The sequence below is a fragment of the Ochlerotatus camptorhynchus genome, unplaced genomic scaffold (assembly GCF_037179485.1).
Source record: "Ochlerotatus camptorhynchus isolate MF236.1 unplaced genomic scaffold, CSIRO-AGI_Acam_v1.1 ptg000136l, whole genome shotgun sequence".
Lineage (NCBI taxonomy): Eukaryota > Metazoa > Arthropoda > Insecta > Diptera > Culicidae > Ochlerotatus > Ochlerotatus camptorhynchus.
Window position 1 is genome coordinate 987,002 of NW_027040626.1, and position 23,194 is coordinate 1,010,195.

Sequence of the window (23,194 nt, forward strand, 5' to 3'; positions counted from 1 at the left end):
TCTCAGTTAGTGTTACGCTTGCTGACGCATAGAATCAAACGCTTTAAAAGACTAGATCGTTCCATCAGTCGGCTATAGCCATTCTAGCTTAATATGTTAGTTATTCTGAAAATTTTCTAATTCCTAATTCATAGGATTAAAAAAAAAGATATTACATTAAAGCTTTTTAACTAATAAAATACTCTATTGTATTTGATTCTGTCCGAAAATACCTGATGTAAATATTTAAAGGAAAATTTTCTTATTCGATTTGAAGGCCAATCCCTGGCAGCGTTCTAGATTCAGCAAGATTTGTTGCTCGTTGCTTGGGAACCGACCACGTGGTTGTTGTATCCCAACACATGGCAAAACGCTATCGCCCAACCAAACTTCGTCCCATAAATTATCGATTAAACATATCCTTCTTTCAATTTCATTCGTTTTTGTTGTTCAGAATGTCTTACATTTGCTTGGGTCCAATAAGTGCGGGAAAAACGCTGCTACTAACGTGTTTGCAAAATCCGGAATCGGTCAACTTTACGTCTCATTCCGTACCGAGTGTGGGTACGAATTTGTACACCATAAAAATTCCTCCGGTGGTAATCGACGAAAAGGACATCAATGTGAAACCACCGCCCCCGCCTCGCAAACGCGACATTGTGCAGGTCCGGGAAGTCGGTGGCTGTTTGGCTCCTATTTGGAGAGATTACCTAAACAAACCCGTCGACAACATTATCTACGTGGTGGATACCTCCAATCTATGCCAGATTTCCGCTGCAGGTAAGGTGAGCAAATTGATATTGCAAACTTTAAGATGAACGCAATCGCTGTCTCAGGTGTACTGCTGTATTCGATGCTAGCTGAGCCAAGGCTACAAAAAACAAAATTTCTTTTGGTACTGTCAAAAATGGACCTGGCTTACCGACAAATGCGAAACGAAGCTCTACTGATGCTACAGATGGAGAAATTCATAAAACAGATTTCGCAGGATATAACAATTGTGCAGTTTAGTGCCATCAATAAGGAAGGAATCGATGAAATCTACGAATGGTTGGCTACATAATTGAATAAGTCTTTGCGTAGTAATCACAAATAAATATTAAATTTAATTGCATTGTTCTTTTTCATGTTCTAGTAAGGAATAAGTTATAAAGTTATAAAAAAAACGTATTCTATATATTTAAAACACGTAGATATTCATCACCGCAACCGACGGTATCACATGTGCCCAGGAGGGAAATTTCTTAATCAAATCTGTGAATTCTTGAGTGTGCATTCGATGTGCTTCCCAATGAGTGGTAACGACGGTGACATCAGCAAGTAATCCTTTGTGGTCCTTGTTCTCATGTTCGAAATCCAGAGTAATTTCCCAAGGCTCGCCCGGCAGTCCGTGGGTGATAAGCACAAAGTGTGCTTTTTGGTTGTTGAACTCCGTTGCTGGTGTCAACTTGTCCAGTAGATTCCAACCGACCAACTTTACACCCGGTTTTGCTCCAATGATGAGAGAAGATTGGATGCTGCCTTCCAGCATGAATGTCAGCCGTCGGACATTATCGCTTAGCTGTTCCTGTTTAGTCTTTGTCATGGACACCACTTTATCTGCAACCGGTGGTGGTCCGGGTAACCAGTAATTGCTGAAAAATAGATGGATATTGAGCATTAACAGATTGGCTTTCCTCTTTAAATTTGAAAGAGTGATGAAATTTCTTGTTTTTATGCGTTACGTAGCTCGGAATGGAATAATCGTTGGATCAAAATCACGCTGATGACACCGAAAGCTTTAGTTAGGCAAAACCACGCTCAAACATGTTTGTGACCACTTGGTAGATGACAAAAGATCGATTGAATCTATACATTTTATGCTAATAGTTACTGAATGCTTAGACCAAATGTTAGCGTGGCATGTTATTGATGAAAATAATTATTTCTTTCTGATATTTGTATACTAAAACTGTTAATTTTTGATCCTTCATAAATCTTCATGAGAACAGAATATTCTTACCGGTTCTTTACTAGGGCGAAAATTTTGTTTTATCAATTAAAAATGGCACATGTCATTTCAACTATACCAATCCTTCATAGTTGGAGATGCTTAACGTCAAATATCAGACTTAAGCATGTCAAAAGTTTGTTTTGAAACAAAAATAACCAACTTTTAATTTCAACTCTGCCATGCTTTTCATTGACAGATCTACAATTTGATTTAAAAGTTTCAACTTTTAAAAATAGTGAAGGGGAACTTTTGAATTGACAGGTCAGTGACTTTAGTTTGGAAAGCCAACCGATTTCTTCTAAAAAGAACCAATGCAAAGTTTTAATTCTGTGTTTACGAACATTTTGCTTGAAGCCGATTTATTAGTGATCTTTGCACCGATCCCGAGGAATCTGGAACGTCAAAATCTGGAACTCTTCATTTGGAATATTTGCGCCAGTTTGCTGCTATTTCTGTGTGTCGTCTGAAAGCTGACGTTTCCTTAACAGACACGAAAGTTTCCCAGATCATAACCTTCTGTCAAGCGATAGTGGACCAAATAAACGGATATATATCTCAAACGGTGGAAACATTTATGGACCAATACACAGCTCACATCGATTCACAGCAAGTTGTCCAATTGCAAAACAGCTTACTAATAGACAACATTTTCAAAGATGTTTCTACACCTACGAAGCAACGAGCCTTCCTTAGCAAAACAGTTGGGACAATTCCGGAACCAAGGACAATTATGCTGAAAGAACGGGAAGGAACACGTTTCGTAAAAGGAAAAGAAGCCACCCTTAAGGTAATAGTATCTTTTTATGTGTAAGGCAAAATACTTATTTTCCCGTTATTTATCAGGTTCAAGATACGTTTCAATACATCCCAATTATAGAATCGTTGAAAATGATTCTAAGATGTGCTGAAAATCGTACTGCAATGGTAAATCAAATAGCAGCTTACAGTGTATCTAACGCACCTACAATATATGGAAGCTTTACTGACGGAAACTCTTTTAGGAACAGTGCATTTTTTGAAAAACACCCGGATGCTCTTAGAATAATTATTTATGAGGACGATGTTGAGCCATGTACATTGAGCTCAAGATGCGGTAATAAAAAGATCGCAGCTTTATATTTTAAAGTTCAGAACTTGCCAAGACGCAAAGTCAACAGATGCCAAGCGGCTACCGTGATAGAAAAAATAAGCCATCGTCCAACATTACTGCTCAAATGCTTCTTCAACCTAAATCTCATCGAATGAGACAAACGGCGTCTCAATATCTACTTTTTCTAAGAGCTTTCCCGTTCCTTTTCAATCATAAAGTACCACATGATTGTCCATATATGACTCTCATAAGTTGCCTCATCAATATAACTCGTATATCGTTTTCACCAACAGTCCCAGATTTTCTAATAGCGGAACTTGAAATTGGAATCACAATCTTTTATAAAATGTATTTTGATTTATTTAAACGTCGTCCAAACAAATTACATCATCTCTATCACTACCCAGACTGCATTAAAGAAATTGGACCGTTGCAACAATATGATTGTCGTGTTTTTGAAGCAAAAAACAAAAATATAAAAATACAGATGAACGCTGCAAAAAATTTCAAAAATGTATGCCTCAGTTTAGCTAAACGACAACTGTTTGCGCAAGCTATTAGCATCGCAGAACGTCCGTTCAAAGATTGTTTGACTTACCAATCTGGAAAAATGTTTTTAATCAAGAATATGAAATCAGCTCCCTTGTTGATTTTCAATTCAGAGGACCGATGTTTTTCTCCCAAAGAAATGGTATTCAATGGAGTTCAATTCCGGACTAATTGTGTTGTATCAGTCAAGGATACCAACCTAAATGGGCTCCCTACTTTCGGAGAAATACGAGAAATTGTCGTGATAGATGACAAAGCCAAGATTCTACTGATATTGTGGGAAACAATTGATTTTGATGATGTGCTGCAGGCGTACCAAGTTGAAAATACAAAGCAAGAAATGTTAGTTTCTCTGGAAAACATACATAGTCACACTACTTTTGCATTTTGGAAAACATATAATAATACACCCCATTACATATCGAAAAGAATATATAACAACGATTATTAATAACAGTTGCTAAGTTATCAACTTCTGAAAAAATACAAATTTTAACAGTTCACGAAGAAATCGTCGACGTAGAAACGTTTTCGCTGCTGGATGAGACTGATTTCAATCGTTTGAACCTAAACACTGGACAGAGGAAAAAAATTCAAAAAATTCAAGCTGAAATTATCAGCAATTCAAAAAATACTACAAAGGAATCTATCAAAAATGAACTTTATGAGGAATATGAATACATCGAGCAAGAGGACGAACTGGGCGTTTCATTGGAAAAGGTAAACTAATTTATGATTATAGAACAGTTGCTGTATAACGTTTCAATAATTCTTTATTTTTTAGGAATTTGATATTGACTGTGTGTTCCAACAGACACCAGAAGGCCGCAATATTATCGAACTGTTGAAGGAACACAATTCGATCAACAGCAAATTGATCAAAGCGATCACAACCGTCCTGAGCGAATACCTTATCAATAGGTTTGGGTAGTAAGTTAATTTTAATTAAGCTTAATCGTAGATTGTAACGTGTAACGTATGGTATTTTAGTGTGCGACAAATAGTCCCTTCATGTGTTGATAATGCGGTAAAGATGCGATTTGAAATCTTTTTGAACAAAATTGGGAATAGAATTACTATTTTTGTTTGACCTATGCTTCTATGATTGTCCTATCGAGTCATTAGCGCCAAGCATGATTGAAATGCAGTATATTCATAAAAGTATATATGAGACTCGATAGGGTTCCACACTACTTCGTCGTATGAGACCTATTTCGGTAGTATTCCATATAAACAATGGAAACAAAACGTGTCAGCTAAATATTTCCAATTAACAATTTATGTTCGTGAACATTACTTTACTATAAAAACCTTTGTGTTAGTAAGATCAAATTTTATACTGTGCTATGACCTAGCCTTAAGGTGATACTCTAAGGAAGCCTTAGCGTGAAACTTTAAAGGCACAAATGTCAGCTTCCACAAAACATACAAATTTGAAATTGCTACTCCTTGTTTGCTGTGCTACTACAAACAGAGAGTAGCAATTTCAAATTTGTATGTTTTGTGGAAGATGACATTTGTGCCTTTGAAGTTTCACGCTAAGGCTTCCTTAGAGTATCACCACTTAAATGCCATTCATGATTGTCAACACAAGTACACTGAGCTACTTTACAACACTATAAGACACAGGAATTCGCCGAAGACCGCGGTGGGTAATGCAGATCACTCATTACTATTGGTCGGCTGTCCATCAAACTGATTTCTAGTGCTGACCTAAGAGGAAGAGGAGACAACTGGCTTCTTACTCTTTTATCTCTATCTCTATCTCTATCAATATCTATCTCTATCTCTATCTTACGCACTTCAAATCGGCCAATCACGAGCTGGTTCGCGTTTTACAGAAAAGTGGTTCGTTTTCGCCCCCGTATTGTCTCCTCTTCTCTTAGGTGCTGACTAGTTTATGTGATTCAAACTGGTTATATACACACACAAATCAACTCAATAGATTAAAGCTGATAACTAGCAGTGGGTAGACTACAACTCCTCCCACTCTCTTCGGGTGATCCCTGTTTCATAAGTGCACGTCGGCCTTAAAAACATAACACGGCAGGGAAAAATTAAAATCACAATTAACGAAAACTAATTACAATAAGTGTAACTGTATTATGTACTTTTGGCCTATCTACTTTTGGCCTATGAAAAGTTGATAGGCCCTTTTCAAATGTTACGCGAAATTTTATTAATAGATTTTTTGCTTGCTTTGCTTATTCATAGCCATCCAAGTGCACATCATAAAAATGTTGTGGCACTATCCCTGGTTAATAAATATGATGTTTTGAAATCGAACAGCGCAGCTATGCCGCAGGTACGTTAACTTTTTTATAATATATCCATAATCATGTATGTGTTTATTTACATTTATGTTTAGGCCTTATGGTTCTATCCGCATGGACGAGGCCATGGTAGACATAGTGGCAAGTTGCACTACCATATTGAGTACATGGTGAAGAAATTTGAGAAGCAGATTCGTCGAACAAAGGAGGAGAATGCTGATTCTGCAAAGGCACACAACGCTGCCAACGATGATTTAACCGGAGATGGATTGGTTGATATGGTAAAATTTCTTGCAGGTAATATTCTAAATATTCAATATAAAGTTTTCCGTTTTTTTTTTCAGATTACTAAACTGAAGTTTATTGTACCATCAGAAGCGTCGTTCGAGGTAATCAAAACCGACTGGATGAAAACAGTTGAAGCTCGAAATGTATTGCGAAAAAAGGACAAATCAGAAGATTTGGCAGACAAGATGACTGACATGTTTCCACTGTCAACTGCATTCAATGGACTATTGGTATTAATGCAACTATTACTTTGTAACAACTTCATTCTAAGTTCACTGTTCATATATTTTTTAGATAAACTTGGATTTCACGCAGATGTTTCCTGAAACTATCGAAAATAGCAGCAACTGGAGTCTGCTGCAAGATAAAGTTCAAACAAAATTCAAACACTTGCACCCAACTGTAAACACTCGTAAGAAATATTTAATTGTTCGACATGTTCCACTAAAATTTACACCAGGTTTATTACAGAATTTATTCGATCATTGCTAATTATTAAAGAAAAGAATCCATCCCGTGGAGCAAAACGGGCTAACAAAGGTTCACAAAAAATATCCAACCTACTAGAAGGGATTGTCGAGTGGATAAATGTATGTGACTATTAATGAAAGTTGTTGATATAATGTTTAATACGAATTTTTACTGTTTTTAGCCGGAGGATGACATCAATCAGTATGTCGTGGGCTATCGGAGCACCAAAAATCCTGTGATGATCGTCAAAGCACAGTTGTACGCTGAGGGCGAGTGTTATATCCGCATCGGAAAACGATTTTTTTCGGTAGGGTCCGAAATTGAGCAAGCGTTTACCACATTGATCAAAACGCACTATTTTTTTAGCTACAAATTTGAACCAGCCCATGCGAATTTTTTCTCTCTTTTTACGGGAGCTATTTTAAACGTGGCCAAACCATCAACTACTGTAACTGATTTTCTCGTTCAGTTGAAGTAAACTTATATTGTTGTATTATATGGTTAAGTTTGTTACTTGTACATGTATTTGTATTCGCTTTCGTTTTTTAAACAATACTTTGTTTTTTTTTTTCAAAGATTTAACAAGATATAATAAACATGATTTGATAGATCGATAATCAGTATTTAAGGAAATTTCTTCAGACATGCGCCGTAAATTTATACATCAAGCAAAGTTTAAATAATATTACATCTCTTGATTGTATGTCCGCATGTCCGAAGAAGTATCTTCAATCTTATATTTTTTTATTTATTTTTATCCCAAATCTTTTTGGTTAATGTTGTGCTGAAAGTTCAGCAGTGTCATCAAATTGCTGGAAATACAGCAAATAAATGTAATTGTGGGTTTACTGATCGTTCAGCAAACCAAACTCCAGTTTGCTGAAACTACAGTTAAGTGCTGTCAGTTTCATGAAATTTAGTTTTGCTGGAAAAACAGCAACATTTATTTTGCTGGACGGATTGCTGGTTTTACAGTTCGGCAAAATCCAGCAAAATGTTGCTGGTTTCCAGCAAAAAAAATAGTGTGTATGAAGGTATCATAAACTGATGTTGACAACGCCACCACTATTACCAAATACGAACTAATCACTGTGCCAGAGGATTAGTAAATTCATAGGATTTTGACATTCCTTTTGAAAGCATTTTTTATACAATGCAAATGCAGCTGGAAAAACTATATGATAAAATTATTACAATTGTTCTGTGTTTTTCAACATTTACAGATATTTCAGACGTTAATTCAGGCTGATGCAAATTTTTATTATATGACTTATAAAGTAATATAAAATCAACCGTATTCAAAATTGTTTTTCTCTCTGCGCTTTTAATATTATATGTATATTAATTAATTATTATTAATTAACTGGGTTCTTTAATTTTGAAAAAAAAAATCTGTTTTTACATCATCTGAAAGAGCTATGTATTCCGAACACAACGATATTTTTTTCAAACCCATAGACTTCCATCTTGATTTTTAAATCAAGATTTAAAGCAAAATCATGGCTCCACTGATGGGCGCTTAGATGGTGATTTTCGCTAATGTAATCGTATTTATTTAAAATAGTTCCAGTGTACCAAAATGATGAAATTTTGGATTTCGGTTTTCGTTTTTAATGTCCCCCTCAACCTATTTGAGTGATGTCGGAAATAAAATTAAAGAAATATGTATTTTCATCAGCTTATTAAAGAGATTCTTAGCCTGCGGTCGTTAATGCAGATGTTAACAGCGTTAACGTAATTAGCAACCCTGCTGTGGGTGGCTTTATGGATCGATAGGTCTGAGCCAGATGACAACGAGAAAAAAAAACCCTACTGTGGGAGTGGAACCACCAACTCATGATAAGATATTTCCATTTCAGGGAAAACAAAATTCAACGCAGCTAAGAAACACAGCATTCTATTAAAGCTGCGATTGTATAGGAATGTGACGCCAAATATTGCCAATTCAGAGAAAAATTTGCATTTGACGTCAGATTATCAACTATAATAGCATGCTACGGTTGTCAGCTACATTGATTTTTTTTTTTCTGGAATTGCAATATTAAAAGCTATTTGGACACGACTAAATACAAGCTACTTACTCGAATCGAATCTGGTGCCACATGGAATAAAAAGGAACGGCGCAGAAGATTTCCGTTTCACAAGTGTTCATTTCACGCATCGGAATGACCGTTTCCGGACTGGCAACTCCTTTTATCGCCCGGTATGAGTTTCGATCCATTTCGCGGAATAGGAAACCGGAATCATTTCCTCTAGAGTTACCCAATTCATCGTAGTAGGAACGCATTACGTGCTGCAAGCATATAAAAATAAATTTATGAAATAAACTTCCAAATAATTCGTCATGAAACTTTTAACAAACCGTCACGTAATGCCTTTGTACTGTCGGGGCGTTTGCACTATCATCTCGGTACGGGAATCCGACTTGCGTGAAGCAAGTGATCAGTAACGCGAGCAGAATGAAGACCGTCAACCGAGCGGTAAGTACGGAGGCTTTCTTCAACAAGGTCACCAACGGAATCATGTAGCTACTGACCAACAGAGTGCAGAGAGCAGCAATCGATCCAACCAGATATTCGGGATTTTTATGACCTCCAATCCGACCGGATATTGGAATGAACAATTTCAAGAACATGTGATAGTACTGTGTCGCCCAGAACATTGTTAGTATCTGGAAAGCCAGATGCACCAGGATCCATTTTTTGGTAGTATTCTGATAGCCCAGAACGGTTGAAACTAGTGATGACATCAGCGAGAACAGGAGCACCACCATGAAGATGTAGGTTGTTCGTATTCCTGCGAATGTTAGCGGTACAACCAGTATGGCCCAGAATAAGCTAACTCCCATCATTCGAGACTGGACAATCTGCGATAGATTCAGCACGGTCTGTAAACAAAAGTCAAGATGTATAAGCGACTGAAACGAGTTGTTGCTCTCAATTGAAGAGAAGAGATCCCACACCCCAAAGCGTCAATCTAATCAGTTAGAAATTGGTGAAAAAAACGATAAAAGCACAATTTTGAAAACCAAACAGAACAATAAATCATCAGAATGAGAGAGCCACATGGATGTTCAACTCGGGAGTGTCAAGTTGCATCAGTAGGTTAATAGGTGCATCGCGATCACGAGTTGGTAAAGTTAAAATATGCAAATGAAGCTGTCTTTTCGCTACTTTGAACAATTTAGACACAGCATTGTGGAAATATGAACAAAATTTTAAGTTAAAAAGGCGTTTTTAGCTCATGGAATTTGTAAGTCACTGTAGTCTTGGACTATTCTGTTGTGTTAGAAAAAAGTTCAAAATAGCTCCAAATTTAGCAGACACAAACAGATCAACCAAGTCAATGAGATAATATATTGCCTTATACAATTAGGACACTTACCTTCTTATCAGCAAACAATCGATTGATAATCATCTGCGAAAAACAATGACACAGCAACGCCGGACAACAATATAAGCCCATAACTAAGAACGGGGTCGAGTACCACGATAATGCCCGTCCCATGGCATCAAGTTGTCGGCCAATGATAAGGCACGACAAAATGCTTCCGACCGTACCTACTACAGTTGCCAGGAATCCATAAATGGCTTCTTTTATAATTGATCCTTCTCCCAGTTTTCGTACAGATCGACTCAGTCCGTAATACGGCATCAGAATGGCCAGAATCGAAACCAAAGTATTGATCGTGATTGCTGTATTGGCGGAATAGCAAACGAACAGCAGACCCATGAAGTCGTAGAACACGCTGTACCCTTTTTTGCTTTCCTCCAGTCTACTGTTTGCAAGTTCATCACTGTTGACCATTTCCCTTGTTATGGATAAGATATTATCGCCGGTACGCTGCAGCACTGGGAGTGACAAGTAGTCAATGTTATCGAACTTTGTGTGGTATCGGTATCCTTCAACCATATGAGCAAAATCCATCCCAGGTACATTTCCATAGTCGCGGAATATTCTAAAGTCTGTATCGGATGGAATTAAACCCGATTGGAAAATCTCTTCAGCAGCTGCATGGGCAAATGGGTGTCTTATTGAGCGAGCATATACATCAATCATCCATGGATGTTGCGGCCCACTTTGGAAAAGAACTTCCTTGCCTCCCGAACCAGCTGATTCCAAATTTATAAAGGCAGCCACCTGTTTTGCCCACTCATGTTGCGTAATGAACCCATGAGCTGCCTGCAAAGGAGTCTCCTCGGCCCCATTAAACAAAAATATTACGGAATGTCTATTGCGTTTTGGTTGTCTTGAGAGTACTCTCATGATTTCCAACATAACACAGCAACTTGCACCATCGTCACTGGCTCCCGGACTACTAGCAACTGTGTCGAAGTGGCAATTCAACATCAGTGCAGGACTGGTAGAGTTATCATATTCGCCCGCCAGCTTCACAACCAAGTTCTGAACATTTCTGTACAAGCTAGTCAGTGGATGGCCCATAAATGCAACATGATAGCCTCCAGTTGTTACTTGATGCTTGGTATCCAACCGCTGATTCCGGTGTTTGCTAGCCTGGATCATTTCAATCTCACGCTTCAGGTAGTTTGCAGTCAGCTTTTCATTCGCATCACTTCCGGTAGGCTTTGGGCCGAAATCATTCAGCACATTCAAATTTTCCCATGCACGTTCGGCGATGAATGCCCCTGGATAGCTCTCCAAGTTTGCACGTGTCAGTGCATTGGGCAAATTTGTAAACAGATAACTGGAAACAGTTCCACAAAGCAACATCAGCACTACTCCTAGCATTCCCAACTGGGAATCAATTTGATGTAGATTGGGTTCTTCGTCTCGAGACCCGGCTGCAGCCGAAGGCTGTTTTTTCGCTCTTTTCTGGTCAACCATCGTCGAAATACTGCTCTCAGCCTACAGAAAAATTGGGTGCAATGTCCCAAATCTGAAAATGATGATTATCATTCTGATAGCGTATTAAATTGATAACACTGTGGTTCACTTGCCTGTGTTGGTCTCGCTGATCTTCTGGAGGTTTACTTTCAATTTTAATTCACGAAACACTGATAAAATAATGATACTATTAAAATTATCTGCGTAAGGTAAAATGAACGAATCAACGTTCGACAAGTACTTACCAAACGACTACAACACATCTCATTAATAATCAATTTTTCAAAGTATGACAATATTATGCTGCCATACATACCTATACGATTCTTTATGGCTTGTATGCATTTCAGACCACATCTAGCCAGACACACACTTCTAGCTACAGCCGGCATACATAAGGATGGATTAGTGATAGATACCACTACACGCTCGCTGTGCCGGTAGATTACAAACACGTATATGTGGTACCCAAACATTATCTTTGAAGATTGATTGATGAATACTAAAATCAATTTGTACTCTACAGGTAATAACCAGTAAATAATCATATTATTATAATTCAGGCATAACATTTGATAACGGCACAAAAGCATTTGTAAAAAAACTTTCTAAGGCCCTTTACACGCAAACCAAAGTACGCCCACGCAAACCAATACCACTTTCGGAAAGGTGATAGTTGCCCCTATGCGATGATGTTGTTGGTTTGCGTAGGTGTATTTTGGTTCGCGTGTAAAGGGCCTTAGAAAGTTTGTTTACAAATGCTTTTGTGCCGTTATCAAATGTTATGCCTGAATTATTATTATTTCTGTATTACGCTCTTATAGTTGCGGTACGTTAGAAACGCTAGGTTCGCTTCCGACGTACCGCAACTAGGTGCGTTTACCCTAAATACAAAAATAATAATTGTTTCGCTGATAATACGTGTTTAAAACTTAACGATTCTAACGTACCGCAACTATAGGATCGTTTACCCTGAAATGCCACCCACAACCGATACGTTGCGTTTGCTCTTGCATAAATTAAATCCAAATTGTCAAATTTACGTCAATGTAACGCAGATGTATCCATTGTGGGTGGCCTTTAGCCGGCGCCGGTGGTGTAGCCGAGATTTGTGCGATTTTTCTGTTGCATAAAAATCTCTGGTCACGTCTTCCTTCGGAAGGGAACTTGGGCCGGGCCCTTATGGAAGTAAAGCCGTTGGGCCCGGCCCATGTGTGTTTGAATGGGTGCGATATCATACGCAGGTGTGGAAGCTACCTTCCTTCGATTGCCCGTCAATGGATGGCAATCGATGTCCGTCGGTGATTGGCACTAGATTGCGGAACAGAGACCGACGTTAAATAAAGGAATGAATAAAAATGAAGAAGATGGTGGCCTTTTTAGGGATGATGCAATATTATGTCACACCCTCAATTGACTACTTTGTCAAGCAGTTTTGGCGTGACTTTCTACCAGCGATTTCACAAAACTGGAAAAACTAATTTCTATTTTTTTATGAAACGCACAAATTTTGGCTACTTTTCTTGTGATTCTAGAAGAAAAATTCTCAAAATAATGTTTCATTTCAAAGTTCGAGTGGTAGTAAACGTCATTTTAACAGCTCGAATGAAGTGGTTAATTAACCACTTCATTCGAGCAGTTAAAATGACGTTTACTACCACTCGAACTTTGAAATAAAACATTATTTTGAGATTTTTTCTTCTAGAACCACGAGAAAAGTAGCCAACATTTGTGCGTTTCATAAAAAAATAGAACTTAGTTGGTCCAGTTTTGTGAAATCGCTGGTAGAAAGTCACACAATTCAGTGCCAACATTTCAAAGGGGCGTACTTGCATTTGTAAACAATGGCTTTAGCCGTCGATTTCTCGCGAATAAAAGCCCACTCATGAAAAATAATGACACCAGCTGGTAGAGGAATGTTTCCTCTACCAGCTAGTATTGTAATTTTGGAGAGGTAAGATTTTATTCGCGAGAGATTGACGGCTAAATTCATTGCTTACAAAAGCAATTACGCCCCTTTGAAATGTTGGCACTGAATTGTCAATTGACCACTTTGTCAAGCAGTTTTGGCGTGACTTTCTACCAGCGATTTCACAAAAATGGACCAAATAATTTCTATTTTTTTATGAAACGCACAAATGTTGGCTACTTTTCTCGAGGTCTAGAAAAAAGAATCTCAAAATAATGTTTTAATTCAAAGTTCGAGTGGTGGTAAACGTCATTTTAACTGCTCGAATGAAGTGGTTAATTAACCAGTGAAATCGCTGGTAGAATTCAGGCAAAAGAACGTAAGAATTCCATAAGAAACACTTATGAATTTTAGCCATAAGAAATGAGTGTGAATTTCATTGATTTGCCTTATGAAAAATAATGTTGACAAAAAAAATAATAAATGGGAGCAGACTGAAATCGGAAAATTGACGTTGAGATTGGGAGACCCATGTGTTGACCACTCATCTTTCAACGCTTGGGAAAATGAAATGGTTAAAGGCGTATAAGAGCTACCCGAATAGAAATTTACATTAGCCCAACGTTTGATTTTGATGTCTACATCAGCATCGAAATCAAATGTATGCCTGATGTCAAACATTAGAAAACATTATGATTTAGTTGTATTTAAGCAACGTAACATGGTGTATACATCAGAAATTTTGGAACAAAATTTTGCCATTCTAATGTCGGTCTGACGTCAAAAATTTCAATCTATTGACATTAGAATCAAACGTTTTAAGGATGTTTTCAGATGTAAAAAACGTTAGAACTAAACGTTGTTCGGATGTTTTTAAATGTAAACGTTTTCTGATGTTTTCTAATGTAGATGTTTCCTGATGTTAGAACCAAACGTTTTTGGATGTTTTCGGATGTACATAACGTTAGAACTAAGCGTTGTTCGGATGTTTTTATATATAAATGTATTCTGATGTTTTCTAATGTAGATGTTTCCTGATGTTAGAATCAAACGTTTTTCGGTTGTGTTCGGATGTAAAAAACGTTAGAACTAAACGTTGTTCGGATGTTTTTATATGTAAATGTATTCTGATGTTTTCTAACGTAGATGTTTCCCGATGCTAGAACCAAACATTTTTTGGATGTTTTCGGATGTACACAACGTTAGAACTAAACGTTGTTCGGATGTTTTCAATTGTACTTCGTGTTTGTTGTTCTCTGATGTTTTCAGATGTACAAAACGTTTAAAGTAAACGTTGTTTGAATGTTTTCAAATGTAGATGTTTACTAATGTTTTTAGATATACAAAACACTAGAATCTTACTTTTCAAATGCTTTCAATTATATTTACAACACATTAGAATTAGAAACATGATCGTGTAAACACTACACACCATTGTTGTTAGATAACATCATAAAAATGCGTACATAATAGTCAATGCTGAAGCTCCCGTTTCCCACCAGTCAGATAACTGACCTTAGCTAACCAAATATCATTGCGGCAACTCTCTATGCGGCAGGGGAACTATGCCATTAGCGCGCTAAAAGTTATTAGACCACTGACATAGGCGCCAATTTGTAGGTGACGAGGCACTTGGTGACATTACAGCGAGCTTGACGATTGTTATAGCATTTTTTTTAGCAAACTACCAGTTAAGGTGTGTAGTGTTTACAAGATCATGTTTCTAGCTCTAATGCTTTGTACAATTGAAAGCATTGGAAAAGTTAATTCTCATGTTTTGCATAACCGAAACCATCAGAAAACATAAAATAGTACAAAAAAAAAACATCCATTCTGGTAGACTATCTCTTAAATGCATACAGAATAGCCATTGCTTAAGCTCCCGTTTCCCACCAGTCAGTTAACTGACCTTAGCTAACCTAATATCATTGTGGCAACTCTCTATGCGGCAGGGGAACTATGCCATTAGCGCGCTAAGAGTTGTTAGACCACTGACATAGGCGCCTATTCGTGGGTGACGAGGCACTTGGTGACATTACAGCAAGCTTGGCGATTGTTATAGCATTTTTGAGTGAACTACCAGACAATCATGACAATAAGATCGCTGCGCCTCCAGATCTCCCTTTAAATCGACCCGCTGTGCCAATTTGTCAATAATGCATGACACTTTGGACGTGGATCGGGATGATCCACAAATGCGGAAAGTTTTGGGCTACCAGTCTTCTACCTAATTGACGAACTGCAAATATATAATAAACAAAATTATTGTGCATGAAAAATATGACAATGTACAATGCTCGAGGAACACTGGGAGTTTTCGAACGACGCGTGCTTAGGAATGCCGGACAACAATCCCGCAAAAATGGTGTTTTCCTCAAATCCGGCCGGTACAAGACAAAGAAAAGTACAGCGTGCTAGGTGGTTAGACCAAGTGGAGCAAGATGTAGGAAGTGTGGGATGCTCGAGAAATTGGAGACAAGCAGTCAGGGACCGAGTTAGTTGGCGCAACTTTGTTATACAGGTCAAATCTTGAGGGACGTCGGACCAGCAAAAGTAAAGTAAGTATCTTATACGTTTGCCAACATTCCACGACAATATATGATTAGGTTTTCACTTGGTATGTAATGAACAACAGAGATACGCGATAATTCGTATAGTTTCTGCGATTGATGGTTAATTTTAAATGTACGTATAGTACTATATAACAGCATAACTGGATCGTCATGTTCACCATCTGTCATTGTCTGCAAAAATATTTAATAGCAGTTACCTGTGTTGTGATACTTCCTTCAATGAAAACTAATTTTCTTGCATTGCCATGGTCATCTGGGATGAGGCTGGTCCACTGATCATTCGGAATGAGCTCTCCACACATCATTGAATCAATGTAGGATCAATGTAGATATGTAGATATCAATGTACATAGATGGTGTCATATGCAAAGTGCGAAAAGAGAATGAAAGAAATACGAAAAAGATTAGCATCAAGAAGTAACAGTTTCATCGGATTAGTCACCAAGTCCCCCACCACTGCTATCTGCAGCCCTATCACTCCCATCCCCACGATTGCGGAAGAGAATAATAAAGTTCTTGATTTAATTTAAAGAAATTAATATTTAATATCGGGATCCGTATTCGGTTTCCCCATCGGGATCCGTATTCGGTTTCTCCATCGGGATCCGTATTCGGTTTCCCCATCGGGATTCGTATTCGGTTTCCCCATCGGGATCCGTCTACGGAATCCCTATTGGGATGCGTATTCGGTTTCCCCATCGGGATCCGTATTCGGTTTCCCCATCGGGATCCGTATTCGGTTTCCCCATCGGGATTCGTATTCGGTTTCCCCATCGGGATCCGTCTACGGAATCCCTATTGGCATGCGTATTCGGTTTCCCCATCGGGATCCGTATTCGGTTTCCCCATCGGGATCCGTATTCGGTTTCCCCATCGGGATTCGTATTCGGTTTCCCCATCGGGATCCGTCTACGGAATCCCTATTGGGATGCGTATTCGGTTTCCCAATCGGGATCCGTATTCGGTTTCCCCATCGGGATCCGTATTCGGTTTCCCCATCGGTATCCGTCTACGAAATCCCCATCGGGATCCGTCTACGGAATCCCCATCGGGATCCGTATTCGGTTTCCCCATCGGGATCCGTATTCGATTTCCCCATCGGGATCCGTCTACGGAATCCCTATTGGGATGCGTATTCGGTTTCCCCATCGGGATCCGTATTCGGTTTCCCCATCGGGATCCGTATTCGGTTTCCCCATCGGGATCCGTATTCGGTTTCCCCATTGGGACCCGTACTCGGTTTCCCCATCGGGATTCGTACTCGTTTTCCCCATCGGGATCCGTATTCGGTTTCCCCATCGGGATCCGTATTCGGTTTCCCCATCGGGATTCGTATTCGGTTTTCCCATCGGGATTCGTATTCGGTTTCCCCATCGGGATCCGTATTCGGTTTCCCCATCGGGATTCGTATTCGGTTTCCCCATCGGGATTCGTATTCGGTTTCCCCATCGGAATCCGTCTACGAAATCCCCATCGGGATCCGTCTACGGAATCCCCATCGGGATCCGTATTCGGTTTCCCCATCGGGATCCGTATTCGATTTCCCCATCGGGATCCGTCTACGGAATCCCTATTGGGATGCGTATTCGGTTTCCCCATCGGGATCCGTATTCGGTTTCCCCATCGGGATCCGTCTACGGAATCCCTATTGGGATGCGTATTCGGTTTCCCCATCGGGATCCGTATTCGGTTTGCCCATCGGGATCCGTATTCGGTTTCCCCATCGGGATCCGTCTACGAAATCCCCATCGGGATCCGTCTACGGAATCCCCATCGGGATGCGTATTCGGTTTCCCCATCGGGATCCGTATTCGGTTTCCCCATCGGGATTCGTATTCGGTTTCCCCATCGGAATCCGTCTACGAAATCCCCATCGGGATCCGTCTACGGAATCCCCATCGGGACCCGTATTCGGTTTCCCCATCGGGATCTGTCGATGGAACCCGTCATCGGGATCCGTCTACGGAACCCGTCATCGGGATCCGTCTACGGAACCGGTCATCGGGATCCGCCTACGGAACCCGTCATTTTCCACTTTATTTTAGCTTTTAGTAGGGGTAAGAGGGGCATAGTGAACAGGTGGGGCATAGTGAGCATCCAGCTTGAACTTCCGGCTGTTCGGAAAAAAAATTGTTGGTGGTAGGATCAATATCATAATGATATTGAACCTACTACCAGTTGATTTGTTTCATGCAGCTGGAGATCCAAAGCCAAACTGCGGGATGCTCACTATGCCCCTCTTCCCCCTATTTATTTATTTATTTGTCAATCAAATAAAAAAAAACAATAAACACATTCACTAACCTGCAAAGAGATCCGGCTTCGAATTCCCCGCCGGGATCCAGCTTCGGACTCCCTACCGGGATCCGGCTTCGCACTGGTGCACTTTCCTAAAAAAAAACATAATTACAGTACATTAATTTAAAATTTTAAATTTTACTTACCTGAAAAACAGCCTTCCTTTTCCAAGGGCGATCGCGGGACTCGCAATCTTCGAAACTGGCGGGGGTCCAGGTGTGGGAGCTGCCTTCCTGGCACGTCGGTAGCATTGGTGCTCAGCACGGAAAACAAGATCGACGGAAAAAACAAACCAAAGGATTTGCCGCAACGCCGGACACCGAATCGCCACCAAAACTCGCGACGGACACCGCGAAAAAAAAAACTGTACACGGCCAATGTGATCAACCCAAATTTGAATACAGTGTGTACTCAAAATCGCAAAAAATGCAGGAACGCAGCGATGAGTAAATTTGCCTCGAGATTTGCCTCATGTTTTCCGGTGGAAAACTTCAAAAATCTTCCGGAAAATTAGGATTGACGAAAATCCACAGAATCCAATCTTTACTTTTCTTATATTCGGAAAAATTTTACTGGAAAAACCTGGAAAACCTGGAAAAACAGAGGTAAATTAACTCAAAACTGAGTTCCTGTACTTTTTGCGATTTATGAGTGAACTAAACTCAAATTTGGGTGTTCTCATTCGCCGTGTAGTGCTGACTCAGGACAAAACAAACTTTGCATGCGACGAGGGACCGAAGGACAAAAATTTACATCGTGATGAAGTTTGATTCTAATGTAACGTTAGGTTCTGTTGTCATTGGATGTATTCTGATGTTTTATGCGTGCAACAAATTACATCGTGATGAAGTTTGATTCTAATGTAACGTTAGGTTCTGTTGTAATTGGATGTATTCTGATGTTTTATGCGTGCAACAAATTACATCGTGATGAAGTTTGATTCTTATGTAACGTTTGGTTCTGTTGTCATTGGATGTATTCTGATGTCAAATTTTACATCGTCAAGACGTTTGATTCTGATGTAACGTTTGAGGCTAATGTATTTTTATGTACTTGGATGTCACACTGAAGTCTGAATACATTAAGGGTACAGCAATACACATTAAAATTTAATGTATTGAAGATGTCTGCTGATGTTTCCTACATTACAATTTCTATTCGGGCTTACCCGAAAATCATTCATAAATCAAGCTTATGAAATTCATATATGTTGTTCATAAGTCGAGCCTTATGAAATTCTAAGGTCTATTTGCCTCAATGAAAGTCACTGCAAAACTGTTTGACAAAGTGGTCAATTAACCACTTTGTCCGAGCAATTAAAATGACGTTTACTACCACTCGAACTTTGAAATAAAACATTATTTTGAGATTTTTTTTTTTTAGAACCTCGAGAAAAGTAGCCAACATTTGTGCGTTTCATAAAAAAATAGAAATTATTTGGTTCAGTTTTGTGAAATCGCTGGTAGACAGTCACGGCAAAACTGCTTGACAAAGTGGTCAATTATTTTTTCGGAATGGAACAAATTTAAAACTGCTCGAATAATGTGACATTCTCGGATTCACTTGACCCTAATATCTGGTAGCACTGTAGCACATGTCGAATGCGAATATTGCGAATGGGAGGAGAGCGAATGTCAAAATTGTTTACGTAAAAGTGTAAAACTTTTCTGTTCCGGTGCGCCGATCCCGTTTGCAGTTTTATCGCAAATATTAATTCAAACGCAATGTTTAGTGTAGGAAACCTACTTAGGAAAACACCTCTCATAGGTAAGAACCTGATGAAATAGAAAATTTGTTGCAACTTTATTGACTATCGATCAAATTCCAGTCTCTGTGAGACATGCGTCGAAGAAAACCGGTGGCAGTACTAGAAACCCATCTGATCACGGTCGACCAAAACATCGCGGATGGAAGGTGCAAGATGGTCATTTCGTATCTGCTGGTACCATCCTGGCCACTCAACGTACCCCACGATTTCATCCGGGTTTGAACGTAAGTACGAATTATATATGGTACATCACATGGAAGCACTTTTCAATACCTAATTGCTATTGCAGGTTGGATTTGGCAAGAACGGAACCATCTTCGCTCTTGAACATGGTAAAGTATGCGTAACTTGCGAAAAATTGGAGCCAAACTGGGATCATACATGGGTTCAGCGGATCTATGCCGGTCGAGAAAATCAAACGATTTATAAGAAATTTTTCAATGTAATTCCGGTTGAACAGCATCAGCGGTTCAAGTTGATCGAAGAAGTTTGAATAAATTGTTTTACGATGAGTTAATTTTAGAAGCGTACTGTATACCTAGCTTTCAGAATCATGAGGGCCTAACTGCAATGTATGATTTTCTATTTTGTTAATAACTCGGTTGGATTATTAAACCTCGGAAAAAAATTTCCCTTAACAGTAGCAGTATCAGCAAATCATTGCAGCTAGGCCCTTATGATTTTGAACGTTGTTCTTTCGCATTTGACTTATTTCGAAGAAGTAGCCTTATTAGTTATGCTTTCAAAACCAGCAGCTTTCATTATCCACAATGAATCGCATCATTTGAGTAGTTTAAAATTATATTTTCAACCACTCGAACAACATTGAGATTTTTTCTTCGAGACCCAAAACATCTACCATTCAATTATTGCCTCATTTTCAACAGCTAAGTGTAAAATTTAAGACTTATAAATTTTTAGTAACTTGACAATGCTTTCCTTTGTAACTGTAGTATATGTATGTCGTCTGTATAATCTGTACTTTTTTTACAACACATCATTGGGACTATTTCTAGTCTGTTGATGCAACCATAACAAATAAACAAATAAATTTTCTTAAATCTCTGCTAGTAGGTTATCCCAAAACCCTTCGACTATGTGATTTAGGACAAGGTGGAGTCAGATGGATCGGCTAGTACATTTCTAACGTTCAGAATCTTAAGCGACTAACTGCGATCGATTTTATCATTTGTTAATAACTCGGCTGGATTAACATATCTCGTTGCGTTGAATGTTGCTTTTGCTAGCTAATATAACCTTTCAGTACACTTTATTGTAATAATTTCCGAAAATTGAACTGTGATAATGCAACGAGAAAATTGATCAAGAGAATCGTTCATTGCAGTTAGGCCCTTGTGATTCTGAAAGCTATATTTGTTTGTCAAAATCAACAGGTTCGATGAACCCCCAATGGTAGTGGTCAATCAAAAAATTAAATAAATCAAGTAAATTACCCATCTTGCAAGACCTTTCCTTACATAATCAATCTTTAAAATCCAAAATTAGGGGATTAATTAATTCGGCATGGGCCAAATTTGTGTTTTTCAGATAAAATAGGACTCTAGTAACCTCATTTTATTGTGGTTAATCAAAACTCAAAGTATAAAATTTGGAGTGCAGTTGAAAGAAAGGGATTGTAGAGCGCACTACCCACTGGATAATTCTGAAGTCTGACCAAGTAAGTGATTTATGGGTTTATTTGATTGTACGACATTTCCCTGAAAACGTATATGGCCAATATCAATAGCGCAAAATAAAATAATTGCAAAATTCTAATTATTTGAATTAAATTACTGTGTGCAGGTAAGTTATGCAAATTTGTGTATACTTTTTTTTCTAGTTATATATTAATACTGCCATTTGGTATTTGGGGTAAGACAGATATACGGAAAGCGTACTCTAATAAAATCATATAACTATTTCACAAATGTTTTGGATGATACCCTGAAAACGTCGTTAAGCAAAATAACCATACAATTTTTTTTTTTTTTTTTTGCTGCTCCTCTTTTCCCTGGCTTAGACCGTGTGACGGTCCATCTCGCCAATTAGGTAGTCTCTTTATTTGTTCGTATAGTTGTTGCTTTCCATGGTGGTGTTGTGTATGATGGTCCTTGATGTTCGGCTCTATACCGTTATTTTCGCCTCCTCGAGAAACTTTACTACTGATTTTAATTCCTTTTCGTCCCCCTCTTTAAGTATTTGTGTCAGCGGTTTTCTATCTTGCAGTAATTTGTAATTCGATCTTATCATGTCCCACTTGGTGCAGTGGAATAGTAGATGTTCAATATTTTCTTCTTCTTGACATATTTCACAGTTGCTATTTGCCTCCCAACCCCATTTATGTTTCCTGTCCTTCGTTAAGCAGTGATTTGATCTTATCCTGGTAAGCATTATTTTTTCTTTCGTGGTCAGTGCCATGTCCTTGAACCAAACCTTCGACCCTGGTACCTCTGCAAATTCGTAATGCTTTACTCCTTTTTCCTGGGACAATTTTTGATACTCTTCTATCCAGCTGTTCCATATATCCTCTTTTGCTACGTTGATGGTATCCTGTAGTGTTAGTTTTCCAAAGTTTGACTGCTCTCTCTTCGTAGTTTCAACCGCTATTTTATCCGCGACTTCGTTCCCTGACACGCCGACATGACTAGGAACCCATTGAATTCTATATTCCCACTTGTTATTACGTGCTTTGTGCAATAACTGGATAATTTCTAGAACGAAGTGGTTGTTTATTCCATTGTTCGTAGTTTTAAGTGTTGAACAAGAGCTTTTTGAGTCTGTGACAATTACGACCCATTGTAACTGTTCCTCTATTGCCATGTTTATCGCTTCTCGGATTGCCATCAACTCTGCATTCATTATATTAGTTTTCGGATTGATCTTCTCTGCTATTCTATGTCCACTTACTAGGTCTACTGCTGCTATTGCTGTTCCGTTATGGTTTTTTGACGCATCCGTAAAAATTTTCCGAAACATACTGTATTTGTTATTCATCATTTCTGCAACTATTGCTCTCCATTGCTCCTGATTTAAGTTTTCCTTTTTCTCCTTATTGTTTGGTATACCGTCCTGTATCCATCCAGTTATTTCATCGCAGTTGTTTAACTCCTGAATGCAGTTTTCTGGTCTCTCAGTTAGTACATACATGATATCTATGT

The 23,194-nt window shown here is 38.7% G+C and overlaps 3 protein-coding genes and 1 pseudogene across 3 annotated transcripts; 3 read left to right on the top strand and 1 right to left on the bottom strand.

Annotated features, from left to right (window-relative positions):
• The first annotated feature begins 424 nt into the window (after positions 1-424).
• LOC135700401 (ADP-ribosylation factor-like protein 16) lies at positions 425-1,059 on the top strand. The gene is made up of 2 exons (XM_065220892.1): positions 425-759; positions 816-1,059. Exons 1-2 carry the CDS (start codon positions 435-437, stop codon positions 1,040-1,042), a joined length of 552 nt encoding a protein of 183 aa, XP_065076964.1. The 5' UTR covers positions 425-434; the 3' UTR covers positions 1,043-1,059.
• A 74-nt stretch (positions 1,060-1,133) lies between these two features.
• On the bottom strand, positions 1,134-11,618 carry LOC135700402 (endoplasmic reticulum metallopeptidase 1-like). The gene is made up of 5 exons (XM_065220893.1): positions 11,602-11,618; positions 10,028-11,540; positions 9,006-9,530; positions 8,725-8,936; positions 1,134-1,613 (listed from the first exon to the last, which is right to left on the bottom strand). The coding sequence occupies exons 2-5, from the start codon at positions 11,486-11,488 to the stop codon at positions 1,160-1,162; spliced, it is 2,652 nt and encodes an 883-aa protein (XP_065076965.1). The 5' UTR covers positions 11,489-11,540; positions 11,602-11,618; the 3' UTR covers positions 1,134-1,159.
• Positions 4,393-7,021, top strand: LOC135700438 (uncharacterized; annotated as a pseudogene).
• Positions 11,619-19,933: 8,315 nt separating the features above from the next.
• On the top strand, positions 19,934-20,561 carry mRpL27 (mitochondrial ribosomal protein L27). Its single transcript, XM_065220894.1, has 3 exons — positions 19,934-20,035; positions 20,097-20,260; positions 20,326-20,561. The coding sequence occupies exons 1-3, from the start codon at positions 19,993-19,995 to the stop codon at positions 20,527-20,529; spliced, it is 411 nt and encodes a 136-aa protein (XP_065076966.1). The 5' UTR covers positions 19,934-19,992; the 3' UTR covers positions 20,530-20,561.
• Positions 20,562-23,194: the final 2,633 nt, after the last annotated feature.

Excerpts from the sequence above, each read along its gene's own strand:
- LOC135700401 (XM_065220892.1), top strand. The coding sequence starts at position 435 with ATGTCTTACATTTGCTTGGGTCCAATAAGTGCGGGAAAAACGCTGCTA. Across the intron at positions 760-815 it reads ATGCCAGATTTCCGCTGCAG|GTGTACTGCTGTATTCGATG; the intron begins GTAAGGTGAGCA and ends TCGCTGTCTCAG.
- LOC135700402 (XM_065220893.1), bottom strand. The coding sequence starts at position 11,488 with ATGGTTGACCAGAAAAGAGCGAAAAAACAGCCTTCGGCTGCAGCCGGG. Across the intron at positions 9,531-10,027 it reads GATTGTTTGCTGATAAGAAG|ACCGTGCTGAATCTATCGCA; the intron begins GTAAGTGTCCTA and ends TTTTGTTTACAG. Across the intron at positions 8,937-9,005 it reads TACAAAGGCATTACGTGACG|CACGTAATGCGTTCCTACTA; the intron begins GTTTGTTAAAAG and ends ATATGCTTGCAG.
- mRpL27 (XM_065220894.1), top strand. The coding sequence starts at position 19,993 with ATGTTTAGTGTAGGAAACCTACTTAGGAAAACACCTCTCATAG. Across the intron at positions 20,036-20,096 it reads TAGGAAAACACCTCTCATAG|TCTCTGTGAGACATGCGTCG; the intron begins GTAAGAACCTGA and ends ATCAAATTCCAG. Across the intron at positions 20,261-20,325 it reads GATTTCATCCGGGTTTGAAC|GTTGGATTTGGCAAGAACGG; the intron begins GTAAGTACGAAT and ends TTGCTATTGCAG.